General features: G+C 40.5%; 1 protein-coding gene across 1 annotated transcript in view; it reads right to left on the bottom strand.

Moving 5' to 3' along the window:
* Positions 1-10,825, bottom strand: part of LOC133276984 (pituitary tumor-transforming gene 1 protein-interacting protein-like) — a 30,073-nt gene extending 19,248 nt beyond the window's left edge. Inside the window, exons 1-3 of the mRNA XM_061468432.1 lie at positions 10,690-10,825; positions 6,434-6,486; positions 1,775-1,883 (exon numbers count right to left, since the gene is read on the bottom strand). Of these exons, the coding sequence (XP_061324416.1) occupies positions 1,775-1,883; positions 6,434-6,486; positions 10,690-10,807 (280 nt within the window). The 5' untranslated portion in view covers positions 10,808-10,825. The remainder of the gene's footprint in view (positions 1-1,774; positions 1,884-6,433; positions 6,487-10,689) is intronic.
* Positions 10,826-14,416: the final 3,591 nt, after the last annotated feature.

Below are 14,416 nucleotides of genomic sequence, written 5' to 3'. Positions count from 1 at the left end.
GGTAGAAGCCTCCTTTTCTATAGCAGGAGTAAACTATCAGGAACCCCCTTTGTTTCGGTAGATACTGGTCATTGCTGCTTTGCAAAAGGACATGCATTTCTGTACTGAGTGTAGCTGAGTTAATTTTCTCTATAGCAGCTGGTATGATGCTATGCTTTGGATTTCTGTCTAAAACAGCGCTGAAAAAACACCTATGTTTCAGCTGTGGCTGAACAGGCTTGAAGAGCATCAAGATTTTCTCTTCTCCCCCTCAGTGAGTAGGGCTGCAGTTAGGGGCAAGAGACTGGAGAGGTCAGGAGGGGACACTGCAAGAACAGCTGACCCAAACTGGCAAAGGAGTATTCCACACCATATAATACCATGATCAGCAACAAAATTCTGGCTAAAGGAAAAATAAGTGGAGGTGGTATTTGGCTTCCAAGGTGACTATTGTTTAGGGACTGGCTGGCCACCAGTCCACCTGTGGGAGGTTGTAAACAATTTCCTTTGCACTTCCCCTTCCCCTACTTTTTTCCTTCCCCTATTAAACTGCCTTTCCCTCAATATCCATGAGTTTTCTTGCTTTTGTTCTGTTTTCTTCCCACACCCCACTGGGGTCAGGGGAGGGAGTGAGCAAGCAACTGTGTGGGTACCACACTTCCAGAAAGAAGTTTTCTAACATTTCACACCAACAGCATTTACTATAATATTGAAAGCCTGATTTCCTTAGAAGCATGCCTTATCAATGAAATGCTATACCTTCTGAAGGTCTAGGAAAACTCCAGAAGTCTAAGCATAAATGCTTTATCTTACAGAACAAAGCATAGCACCCGTCTACTAAAGGGCAAAGGACTGGACAGTACAGGAGAACTTTACCAATCATATAATCCCTGCAAACAGGGACTACAAGTGGTAGCATTCAAATTTGCATGCTCCATTTCAATAGCACTCTTCTACCCCTGATACTCTAATTTAGACTACTGTGTAATTTCACTGCTCTATGTGTGATAACATTCTCCTAATTTATAGTTAATGGTCACTGACAATTCACCCCCACTTGGTTTTTGCCGTTTATCATCCTGGTGTTCATAAGCAAATACATGGAAAACAGCAAGCCTCTGCTTTGCTGGACTGAAGACATACTCTTATGACAAGTTTTCCAATGTCTTATTTGTTCTCTATTCCAGCCTCGTTCGAATTTAGATCTGCATAAATGGTATTGCAAAAATAGCACCAAAGATTTCACCCCAATGGCAGCATGTGCTCCACAGTGTATTTTGTAACACAACATGTAAAGTAAAAGGAAATCTAAGAGCAATTAAATGATGCGGTACTACTGGTTCACTGCTGCCACTGGAATATACTATAAAAATTGTGGACCCAGTCATACCAGTCAATATTTGAAGAATTTTTTAAAAAAGAAAGAATAGTCACCTTTTGTCAACAGGGAATGACCTTATTTCTCTGTAACTGAGAAGTATGGATTAAGAAACAGGTGAACCCTGACTACATGCATAAAATACTCAGAACATTCCAACATCACTTGTTCCCAGCCTACACCTCACTATCAACAGAACTTCACTGTATAGTGAATGTTTTAAAGTCATTGGACCAACATAACTATACTGGCTGTTCACAAAGAACCCTTAACGATGACTGTAAATCCAGAAGATTAAAGACCATTGTCCCCTCACCCCTCCAAATAAATTATCAGGAAACAGTCCTAGAAGCAGTAGGCTTATTTTAATCATACTCTTAAATCATTCTCTACAGCAAAAGTAAAATTAGTACCTACTCCAGCAAACTCCCCATCGAGCATTTGAGAGAGAACATAATGAAGATGGTGGAAGAATGCTTCTTACAGGGTAATCAATACACGTGTTGTTGGTGTAACACCAAAGGCACTGTGCAAAAGAAACAAAAAACAACCCAAATTATTCATCTTCAAAACCAGTTTACAATTTAGTGCTCCTTTCCCCTGACACAGTACAACACTGTGAAGATATATTTTAATATAGAGAGGAACTGCTTATTCAGTAGTGACTAACTGTAAAGGACCTTTAAGTAAATTACATATGCCAATCACTAGAGTCATGGGAAAGCAGACACTGAGACTTTTTTAACAAATCTATGGAGTGCACTATAGGAGATACCACTTTAGTACATGAATTTTTGTATATGCCAGAATGCCCCTTACTGCTTTTGGGAGAAGAGTTGTCATGCAAACCAGAGGCTCAACTGACCTTCCCTGTTAAGTCTATTCAGCTGCATGCACCACAAAAAACAACACGGAAAGTCCAACTGTGCTTACTGACTGAAGGAAAGAAGGAAGCCATAGAATCTCAGATGAAATCTTGAATGTTCCAAGTCCCTTGGTGTGGGCTTTGAAGACACCGGAATGAGCAAAGAATGTGGCACCTGTTAAATCTAATTGCAGAATCTCAGCCAGTAAGAATGAAACAGTACCCTTTAAATCCAGAGGCCAAGGTGGGGTTGGAACCCTGATAAATACCTTTATGCAGTATGGTTTGTTACAAAAATGCCAATCAGAGAACAATACCCCATACTACCAGTAAGGAAGCCACAAACTCAAGAATACTGGTTAGTTCAGGGGTTAGTCCAGAACTTAAGGAGAAATTAGTAAAATAACAGTTGATGTACACCTGGTGGTGCCTAATCCCTATACACTGTTATCAGCATTACTTGAATATCATCAGCATTATACAGTTCTGGACTTAAAAGATGCTTTCTTTCATATCCCTTTGGAAGACAATAGCCAGACAATCACCTTTGAAAGGGAAAGTCCAGCCACTGGAAGAAAAGTGCAATTCTGCTGGACTGTGCTGCCCCAAGAATAGTCCAACCCTGTTTGGTAATGTACTAGCCAAGTAATTAGAATAATGGCAAGACAGAACCATTCTGTTACCTTGTTACAATATGTGAATGATCTGTTGCTGTGGGCCAGAACAGAAGCAGAATGCAGAGCAACTACAATAGATTTGCTCAACTTTCTGGGATTGACTGGGTAACATGTGGCACCGAAAAACACTCTGTTGGTGAAGAAAGAGGTTACCTATTTGGGTTTTGAGATTTCCCAAGGAACTTCGACACTGAGCACAGATGGAAAAAAAGCCATATAGCACCCCTCCCAAGTCAAGAAAGGAACTGAAAGACGTCTTGGGAAATGCAGGCTGGTGCAGAATCTAGTCAATTTTAGCCTAATGGTCAAACCATTATCCTGAAGAAATCCTAACGCGCTTCCCAGAGTGCCAAAAAAGTTTCCACAGCCTTAAGATTGCATTAGTGAAAGCTCCAGCCCTGGAACTGCCCAATATGATGAAATCTTTCTTTTTATACACACAAGAGCAGCAACACATGGCTCTGGGAATGTTAACTCAGACTTGGGGATCAAATAAGAGGCCAGTAACATATTTTTTCTAAACAAATGGATGAACTAGGCAACAGATGGCTGACCTGTTTCAGAGCAGTGGCTGTGGTGCTGCTAATGAAAGTAGCCCAGAAGGTAACATTGTGACAGTCTATCACAGTAGTCGTACTGCATGCAGTGCTGGCAGGTTTTGATCAAAACGGACATCACTGGATTTCACCTATCAGATTAGCTCAATAACCAGGCAGTGCTTATCACACAAGATTTTGTGATTTTGACATCACTGGCCCTGATTCCTCCAGGTATATTACATGCTAGCAAAAAAGAATCCTAGCATGATTGTTTACAAGTCATGAATAAGTGCATTCCAGCCAGCCTTATTTGAGGGATACGCCTGTAACCCATGCAGACCTGAAATTATATACGGATGGAAATGATTTTATGATAAATGAAGAAAAGAGAGCTGGATATGCCACAATGATGCTGCACAAGGATGTGGAAACCTGAGCACTGCCTTCTAACAACTTGGCGCAAAAGTCTGAATCAATAGCTCTGACACATGCTCTTGAATTATCAGCACACAAAATGTGTAAATATTTATGCTGACTCAAAATATGCCTTTGGTGTAGTCCATACCCACGGGGCTACTGAGAAATAATGAAAACTGTTATCACAAGCATCCCCTATCAAATACAGACATGAAAGTTTAGATTTATTACAAGCTGCACGGAAGCCTAAAGAAGTTGCAATTATATACTGTGAAACTCACCAGAACAGACAGACAGAGGTAATAAAAGGAAACTGAAAGGCCAATGAATCAGCTAAGAGGGTGGCAAGGGCAGAGCAACTTATTGGAGCTCTCAGTCCCACAGGAAAAGTAGAATGGGAACCTCCAGATTGTATAGAAAGTGACAACAAATTGGCCCAGCAGCTGGAATCTGTTAAATCATCAGATGGGTGGTAGATCACCAAAGAAAAGGAAGTGTTGATCACCACTCTAATGAAGAGAGGCACTGAAGAGAGCTCACAATGAATGACATATGGGAGCCAATGTGATGGCTGCTAGCCTTGGTCGATAGGCCATAGGTCCTCACATGCAGACAATGGCAAATATAATAGTGCATCAATGTTACCTATGCTGTGTTAATAACTCTAAAACAGTAAGGAAGACACCCCAGGGGGAGGTAAAGCAAGGTCAAGCCCCAGGGGAAAACTGGCAAATAAACTTTTCTGAACTACCAAAGCATAGACAGTGTAAGTATCTCCTGGTTTGTCTCCATGAACACAGAATAAATACTTTTTCCTCTATAATCACATAGGTGTACACAAGTGTTTTATTCCCAGTTTTCCTTCACAAAATTAGCTATATTTCTTCATCATATAATTTCCTACATGATTTCAAATTATAATTCTATTTAAGTGAACTAAATTACTACATTTTAGGGTTTGTTTGGAGCTGGTTTTATCTATTCACTAAATGTTTCATTCTCATTTTTATCTGCTGCTATATTAACAACAATATGAAAACCTGATTTTTTTTTTCCTACTGAAGCAATTAAGTAATTTCAGCTTTCTGGTGCTTTTGTGTTGCTCACGTAAATGTTCATGGCTTTGTTCTGTAGGTTTTTTTGGTTTTTTTGTTTTTCTTTAATTGTCTGAATCAAGTCTGAACTCCTTTCTCCAAGCTTAACACTGATGCTATTGAGGCAGTTACCCTGAGTCATCCATCATTCTGTCACCCAGAAAAGCTTGGACACTATCACTGGTTTGACAGATTCTGAAAATAATGTATCTATAACTCCACTAGTGTCTTCAGTATACAAACACAGCTAAAGGATTTATTTCTCTCACAAGGTGAACACATAGTTCTAAGGTAAGTAAAAGCTGTACTCATGTTCTGTGGCAGCACTTATTTGAAGTGACAGTCACACCAGTGGTAGTGCTGTATATTAAATCTTTAATGTCCCATACTTTCTATTTCCTACTTTATATTTTGGAAGATTAAGAGTTATTTACACAACGCCATGCTTACGACAACTAATATACAAGTCTGACAACACACAATAACCACATCAATACAAACCAATTCATGTTTTTCCCTTAAAAAGCCAAAATATGCATAAGCATAAAAAAAAGTTAAGTTCAGATATTTCTCAATTTTCCCCAGTGATAAAAGTTTTGCAATAACTTACGTAACTTAAAGATTCATGAAATGTTTCTTTTCAGTGACATCTGAAGTTACAAACAATCTCTCACTTTAAATATGGGAGTTCCTTCTGCTCTGCCGGGACAGACACCTTATGCACAGTTATTGCAAACCTTCCTGTAGAGCTAAAAAGGTTTTCAACAAAGGACGGAGAAATAAATCCTGTTGCTTTAAACATCTGCCTTATTGCAGTCTCACTGGAAATCTAAAGACTTTGCCGCCAAAACAGTGACCTCACATGGCAGTCTTAAGCATTTACAGTCTGATGTAGTCAGTGGAAAGGCCAACAGGTCTGAACATCTCCTAATCACTGATCCATCTGCCTCAGTTAAACACATTGCCTGGGGCATCTCCAGAGAAAGGCATTTCTAGGTAATTTACTTTAAATTCCCAAATCTCCTATTCAGCATGCAAGCAATGCAAGGCATTTTAGCCACATTAACATTCAGTCTGACCCTTTTATAAGATGGAATTAAGTGCTGTTTGCAAAACAAGGATGAGTCTAAACCAGCAGCAATGTCAACCGGCTCAGTTGAACTATTGAAAGTACTGAACACACCAAAACTGGACAAAGCAGAAAAATACCCTGAGCAACCAAGTCACAGAGCAACCTTGGCAAAGTAAAAGCACACTGGCATCGAGTGTGACAGAGGGGAAGTTGACTCCGCCAGTTAAATAAGAACAGATATTACAACTAACTGATCTTGACTTCCTCTTCCTATGGGCAGTTTGACTAGATTCACGATTAAAGACAAGTCAAACCCCCCCCCAACCAACCAAACTGTAGCAATTTGATTTCACACCAAGGGGAAAAAATATCTACCAAATTCCCAATCAAAAAAGGATGTTAAAAAACTTACTGAAACATTTTTTAAACATTCTTCACAGGACTTCTGGGAAAACTCTGAACATGCTAGGAAAAAGAAAAAAAAAAAAAAAACAACACACAGGTTATATTTTTTTTTTCAGTAATATCAAACATTTAGCAATATTTAGCCGTTTCCTTTTTTTTTTTTTTCCCCCTGCTTCTAGATATAAGCAACAATCTTGTCTGAAGTAATGAAAGTTCGGCAATTCCATTCCAGGAGAACTGTAGCAAACAGAGATACAAAGCATTTAAATCTGACCTCTGACATAGTTAGGGAAACAATTCAAGCTTACCTTTAACTTCAGTTTGCTTTTTCTAAGGACAACATAGGAGATACAACCCAAGAGTCTCGCTGTATGTCTGCTGAAGTTCCAAGACTTTTACCCGTCAATTTTGAGAACATTCTGAGCTTTGCAGCTTTGGAAGCCTAGCAAAAGCTGACCCTTGCCTATGGTTGGTCCTTGTTCCATGAACCTCTTTCAGTGGGGGGGAAGAGAAGTTTTTTAAAGATAAAGCTATACAAGTAATATGATTTTAAGTAAAAAATTTGCAAACATAGAACATAGTTACTTTTTGTAAAAGGTCAACAAGAATACCAACAACAATCTGAAGAGCCATGTGATGCAGAAAGACTTTAATCAGGTTTTCTTTGGTTTTTAAAAAACACCTGATATCCTAAAAAAAAAAGCAAAAAAAAAACTTACTGGTGGTCACGTTCCCAGAGGATTCCAGCCAAAGGCTATGACTTTTAGAATTACTGCATGCTTACTGTCTTAAGGCCATTCTTTTTTATCCACAATGGAGACACAATCTGTTGCCCACAGAACCATGTTCAGGCCATAGTCTCGACAGATGAGGGGGATTCACCTCTCCAGGCCTGAACCTGTATTTTTCTTCAGTAATTATAGATCCTATCATCACATAGAATACTATTTAATGAAACCCATTTTTTATTATTTCCATATATGACAGGAAAATATCTCCAAACTAGGAATCCAATTCTACTTTTAATGAATAACTGCATTAGTCACAAGCAGTTATCAATTTGAGCTTAATTATTTGCATGTTTTGAGACAACTACATATTTCAATACTTTCTTTCCATATTTCAATGTTATGCCTTTCTGGTGCTAATTCTTAACATTAAATCTATTTTATTTATATTTATCTTTAATTAATATATCCATATAGAAGAAAACACTAACTAGTTTATCTGGTACCAGTGAACATTGTATCCAGTATCAATAACTGAGAAACAATCTAAGTGCAAGGCTTAGGTATCAAACCATGAAAAACAGGCTCAGAAATAGTGTAAACTAAAAAAAAAAAAAAAAAAAATTCAAATGGGATTATTCCACATGGAGTACCATCATGATTATTACAAAAATACTTCATTGTATTTTTAGTATTTAAAATACCTAAACAAAACAGCTTTCTGAACATGAATTAGTGAGGTACTGTGAGAAGCATGCAAGTACACCAAGGACTTCTAAAAACCTGGGTTAGGTTATATTTTCAGTAACTGATCAGTCTACAGCAATGTGCAAAAATGGAATGTGCCTTAGATTCTTACCAAAGAGGGTAATCTCACAAGTTTTCCATGCAGTTTGTCATCTTCCTATTGACATATTAAAGCAGCTAACTTATACTGGCATACACCAAAAGAACAGGACTTAAATGATAAAAAAAAATTACACTCCTGTTATTTATATTTATTCTAAAGCAGAGCATAAGGCTGAAAATATTTTGAAATACATCATCACAACATCTCTCTCAAAAATCATAACATCTTTATGTACTGCTGTTACAAAATCTAACATTACTACAGATGATGAAAAGAAAAAAATTCATTCTGTATTATGTGTCTCTCTGGGTCACGTAACTTAAAGCTATATAAATTTCCCACCAGTTACAGTGTTCCCCACAAGAGCAGAAGACACAAGAAAACACCTCTCAAACCGAACAAGAAGAAAAACCCAAACACCCCTCTGACATTAAACAAAAACAACTTTGATTTGGGTTGTTTGTTTTGTTCTGTTTTATACAAACAGATATCAAGTTCACAGTCTCCCTCTAGTATTTCAAGGGACTACTGTATCATCTTTATGGGGGGGGAAAAAAAAAATGAATATAAGCCACAGCACCACTACCAACAGTAATTCACACTGCACTTTAAACAGCCTTTATAAAACGTAGTCATTCTTTTTATACCAGCATATATCATCAGCTTTAATCACCTAACATGCAACAAAATGAGAAATAATTTCGAAGTACCAAGTACTGGAAACATTATTTTGATAAGTGTAATTTTTACCAAAATAGTTCAGTGTAACATCTTGTATGTAGTGAACTCTAGCCGTATGAAGATCACATTCTTACAAGATAAGAAAAAGCTATTATTGTTCATGCACTTGTTTTAATTATAGTTAGAACACTGCCCGCACCTACAGGAACTGTACTAAGTTCTGTCTGATCTCACTTTCTAGGAGACATACTCATGGACCAAGGTAACAATGCACAAAATACAGAACAAAATACAGGTAAAACAGAATAAAGCTGACAACTTTGTTTTAAAAACAAAATTGTTTAAAAAACAGCTTTATCCCCCTCTCCCCTTTCCAATAAGTATTTGTGCATAGAATAGATTTAATGTTTTTAAGGAAAACAAGGCTCTATACCAACACACACTAAGGACTGACAACTGCCATACAACCCTAAGATCAGAGAGAAGGGCTGGGAACTTTTCAACACCTAAAATGAATTAGCCATGAATAAGCTTAATTTGTTTGTTCTCTGCCCCCATTCTCAGGACAACACTGTTCTTCAACTTAAAGAGTTGTTCCCTACCACCGGTATAAGAGCACTTATCTTCCTCAACCTTCCTTCTGCTCCAGCAATAAAAGCAATACTCTTCCTGGTATTTTCTGAAATAGGGAATAATGCACCCTTTGTAGCCCTGATTTGTGTCAGTCCAGCCCTGTTAAGCACAGCTGCTGAACTTGTGGAGTATTTATCAGGATGGCATAAAAGGTCCAACAACCTTGGAAAAACTACCATAAAACTGCCAACCTTCTCTTCAGGAGGGCATCACTCCAGCAACTGCTATGCATTTGACAGTCATCAAGCATACCTCCCTACTTTTTCCCCCCAGCTGTTATAATGTTAAAATGATACTAGTCATGTGGCATAACAATCTTTTATTTTTTGCTTTAACCTTTTTTCTAGCATTTATTCCTCAAAGGTCACTCACATCTTCCTGTATATCACCATGATCCTTCTTCATATCAAGAATCAACTTTGTGTTGTAAGCAAATTCCTAAACTCACATAAGAATATGTGAAAACTTCTTTCATAGGGAATCCGTAAGAAAAACTCTTGTTTCATTTATATTTCTCAGGACTACTAGAAAAAAACTGATTAACTTGCAGCTATTAGCAGGTCTACCTTTTGTTCTTTCTTGAGAAACACTGACCACTTCCTTTCTCTTCTGCTTCATGTCAGTTGCCTCACAGAGTTCCATACTTTCTTTTCAAGTATAAACCTTTCCATGAAAGAAACCAACCACCTCAAATTGTACTCTACACACACGTGTCAAGGTGTGTTTAGAAGTACTTGATGTATCCTAATTTAATGCAAACTAACCTAATGTGCCCCTTTCTGGCCGCATGCGTTAATGGCAATCAGATTTGAGGATGAGCTTCACCAACAGCTTTCCAAAAGCAGCTATGATATAAGCGATCCCAACAGCACAAGCAGGATGGCATGAGAATTTCTGTCGGCTTCTCCTTTCAAACCACATTCCTCGCAACCACTCAGACCCCAGAAAGCCTAGGCGATTGCCGTCTCCTTGCAACAAAACCCCCCGATAACCCCACGGCCCTGCAGGCCGACCGGCAGCACAAACCCCAGTGCCGTCGCACTTCCCTCGGTAGAGGCTCGAGCCAGCCCCTGGGCAGGAGGCTGCAGGCCCCGTTCCACTGGAGCCGGGGAAGAAGTGCAGCCGAAGTACCGGAACCAGCCTGCGCTGGGCCGCGGCAAGCCCCCGAGCTCCACCAGCCCTCCAGGAGACGCTCGGCACCTGCAGACCTCGGGGCGAGCACCTGCCTCCCTCCCGCCGTGCACCCCACAGCCCTGTTCCAGACAGCGTCCTTCCCCGGGAAGGCCCCACAGCTCGCACCCGCGGGCAAGCCCCTCCTCTGGGAGGAAGGGAACAGCTCCCCTTGCCCCTCTGTCCCCCGCCCCTCCTTACCCTGTGCCGGTGCTGGCGGAGCCGTGGTGCTGAGCTGCGCCAGCCCTATGCTGGCTCGGCCCCAAAACAACGCCAAGCTCTGGAGCCACAACGGCAGCAACCGCCGCCGCTCCTCCATCACCCACCACAGTTCGGCACCGGCCGGACTCCGGTCAGCACCCAACCCCGCGCAGGCGCCGATGGCCGCCAACGGGGCGGGGCCGGGTAAGGGAAGGGAAGGGGTTGAGTCAGAGCGTGGGGTGGGCTGATGCAGTCCGCTGCCGCCCGGGGCTGAGCTGGGCTGGGGATTTGGGGCAGGGTCTTGGCCCCGCAGGCTCCTGGAAGGGGATGTTTGACTTCCCGGGAGCTCCCGGTGCGTGCGGCCAGCGCTGGCCGTGCCTGCGCTGCCTGCGTCCCTTTGGCGCACCTGTACGAGGCCCGAGCTGTGGCAGAGGGTCACAGCCGTTTGTGTGCTCAGCTCTGTGATACACAGGCCAATTCCGGCTCCCTCAATGCTTATTGTTCTTTGGCTTTGACCTTCTTTTTTTCCTTTCTTTGCTGTGTGGACTTCTCCAGTTCCTGTGAGGGCAGGGAGGTGGTGAGGAGCCCTTGCACTACCTCCTGATTGCTGGTGGTGGTTTTCAGTGAGGATGGCCAGCAGGCTGTCAAAGCCAACAGGGCCAACAAAGGCCAGAGAAAGGAATAAAGTGATTGCAACAAATGCAAGAACTTGCCATGAGATTCCCAAAGATTGTTGTTTTCCCACAGTGACCCACCTCTCAGGGCCTTTGCACTGCCCAGAGGTATACAAAAACCCAGACGGCTGCAAGGTACAACACATGAACGGAAGAAACACCCCAAGCCCTCTAAAAGGGCAGGGTAAGGACACCTGGGAAACTTGGGCATCTTAATGACCCTAAACAGCAGTACTTAGGCACTGAATCAAGTCCTTCATGGCCAGTGAAATGAGATACCTTGCCATGCTTTGGCAGCCTAATTAAATGATCCTGTAGCTGAACTTTGTTAGCTTCTCTGTGATTGTGTTCAGATATGGGAAATTTGATACTGGGCAATCAACAGAGTTCTTTTTTAGTGCTGAATGACTGTGCCTTAAGTAGGAAGTGAACACTCCTCCCAGTATGGCACTGTTTCAGACAGCAGTGACTCCAGTCACTTGTGACCTTCCATCTCAATCATGGCAGTGTTTAGACTACTTTTATTAGTTTGTGAGCGTAGAGAGAGCAGATCTCCCACAAATGCACTTGAGCCTTAACAAGGAATACAGTGGATGTTCTTCACAGTGCTTGACCTTACCATCCTATCTAACTTTAGACACTTGATTCACTGCACTGCAGAGATTAATGTGCCTAAAATCCCACTCATGGTAAGAGATGAGTAGCTCCAGGAAAGAGTTTGGGGGAAATGAAGATGACTGCTAGTAACTCTGGAGACTTAGGCCAGTGTGTAAAATTAAAGGGAACAAATCTGAGTCTTGGTTCTTGGTCCTAAGGCTGTTGGCCTTCAAAGCTGACAGAGTACTATACTGCACTAGGATGGCTTTGTGAGAGATTTGGTGGTTCAGAAGGAGCTGGTTGGAAGGTGCCTTTACCTTAAATTTAAGTTTCAACCTGTGCATTAAAAAGTTATGTACATTTAATTTTGCCTATATTGTCTTCAGATTTAGCCTTCAGTGTGAGAAAAATAAAGCCAAAGTGTGGGTATATGAGGCGTATGGAAACAAAGATGTTTTTACCTGTGCTTAATGTGTGACAATTCAGACTTACTACTTCAGCCTTCTTCATCTGGATGAATCATAGAATCATGAACGGTTTGGTTTTGGGTTGGAAGGGACTTCTAAAGGTCATCAAGTTCCACCCCCCTTCTGCAATGAGCAGGGACATCTGAAGACCAGGTTTTGCCACATGTTCAAGTCTGTAAATCTTTATGCTCTGAAACACTTTTTTTCTTGTCTCTGTATTCTTGAGTCACTTGAAATGTACTCTTGGAATAGTAAAGACGTGGGGATGAGTGACAAAGACTCCCAGAGATTTAAATAGATAGTTACAATCCAATAGACTATAGCTAAGGAGACGTGACAGGGATGTGTAAAGTCATGAGTGACACAGAAAAGTGGACACAGAATGGCTGCCTTTCCTAAAACGAGATCTAGAGGGCACTAAGCACAATTGTCGAGTAGAAAATTAAAAACAAAGTACTTAGAAGAAAATAAAGTGCTTAAAGTATAGCTAAATTGTGAAGCTCTGTCTTTGGATATTAAGGATGCTAAAAGTTTAGATTAGTCCAGAAAGATGATTTTTTTTTCCATTATATGTCTGTTAACAATTATTAAATACCATGATATCACCTCTGGGTCAGAAAGTCTCTGAACAACACTGTCAGAAGCTCTGTGCAACTGCCAAGGAAGATGCATCATATGATTGCTTTATTCTGACATTCTTCCTTAGGCATCTGTTGTTGACTGCCATTTTAGGCCAGATATTGAGCTAAAAGTGCCCTTTGAAATGACTTTATATAGCTGTTCTTGTTACATTTCTTTTTCACAAAAGCTGATGTTATATTCCACATGATTTTCATTAAATGTACTGTGTTTGAGGCAGAAGGGAAGTAATCTAGCCAATTTTTTATATCTTAGTTTTGGATAGTTTTATGTATTCGGTGAAGAATAACTTCTTCAAAAACAGCTCAAATTCCAAGCCAGGGGTTGTGATTTTTCCTTGAGTTGCTTCTAGCATGGTTGTTCTAAAGGAAGTATCTGTTAGCTTTAGCAAACAGTTATCAGAGAGGGGAGGAAAGAAAAAAATTTGCTGAGAGCTCTTTGGAAGTATGGTTACATCCACCTTCTCTGACCCAGCTTTGTTATTCCTGAGGGGGGAATAAGGGTTATACCTACAGTAATTAATCACTTTTTTCCCCTGATTAGATAACTACTCCCTCAGCAGACATAAATTCCCAGGAAATGGAGTGTAGAAGACATGAAAAAGTGATCTACCAAGAAACTGGGTTTGGAACAAGCAGTATGCATTAATATTATAAACAAAACTCAGAACTTAAACAGATTTTGCTTTTTTCCTACAGTAAGTCCATATTCATTTCAAATGATAACAAGGATTTTTCTGCCAGCTCTGTAGATGCTGCCTGGGGTTTTGAACAGTGTTTCCACATACACATTTGCAGCAACAGCTCTGGCCCCTTTCCTCATCTCTGCTCCAGCTCCTCCCTTGTGACAGAACAGCTGAATAAGCCATTCATTAAGTAGCTGAACAAGAACAGATTGGGCTGAAGCCTTGTCTTCTTTTTATTAGCAGATTTATTTTTTATTATTACCAATAATCTCAAAGCTGACATATGAGTTACAAAGTGTGCGTGTGTTGGTTGATTCCCTTAATGACAGTACTACTTCATCACTGTGAATGAGTTTACCCAGCTTGCCTGATTACAATATGTGTAAATAATTCAGCTGGTAAGTCACGCAAGTGATTAAAGTGACACTTTTTTTTTGCTGTGTTGGGCTTATGGATATAGACCCTCATAAAAGGCATTTTACACCATCACTATATTGTTCAAAAAGGGTTTTGTTAGTTTGTGGCTGGGCAGAGAATAAAAGTGCCTTCAGGTTGCAATTTGGTACTACTTAGATCAGCGTTCCCACAAAAAGTCTGTGCTTCTCTCTCCCTGAATGCTTGTTTGTACATCCAGCAAACACTGGTATATGAGCAAAAACATTTTT

The sequence above is a fragment of the Pezoporus flaviventris genome, unplaced genomic scaffold (assembly GCF_033815535.1).
Source record: "Pezoporus flaviventris isolate CSIRO_AGI_PZ_B2104156 unplaced genomic scaffold, CSIRO_AGI_Pfla_v1 ptg000047l, whole genome shotgun sequence".
In the NCBI taxonomy this organism is placed as follows: Eukaryota; Metazoa; Chordata; class Aves; order Psittaciformes; family Psittacidae; genus Pezoporus; species Pezoporus flaviventris.
The sequence above is the reverse complement of the archived record's forward strand: the minus strand, read 5'-3'. Positions and strand labels throughout refer to the sequence as shown.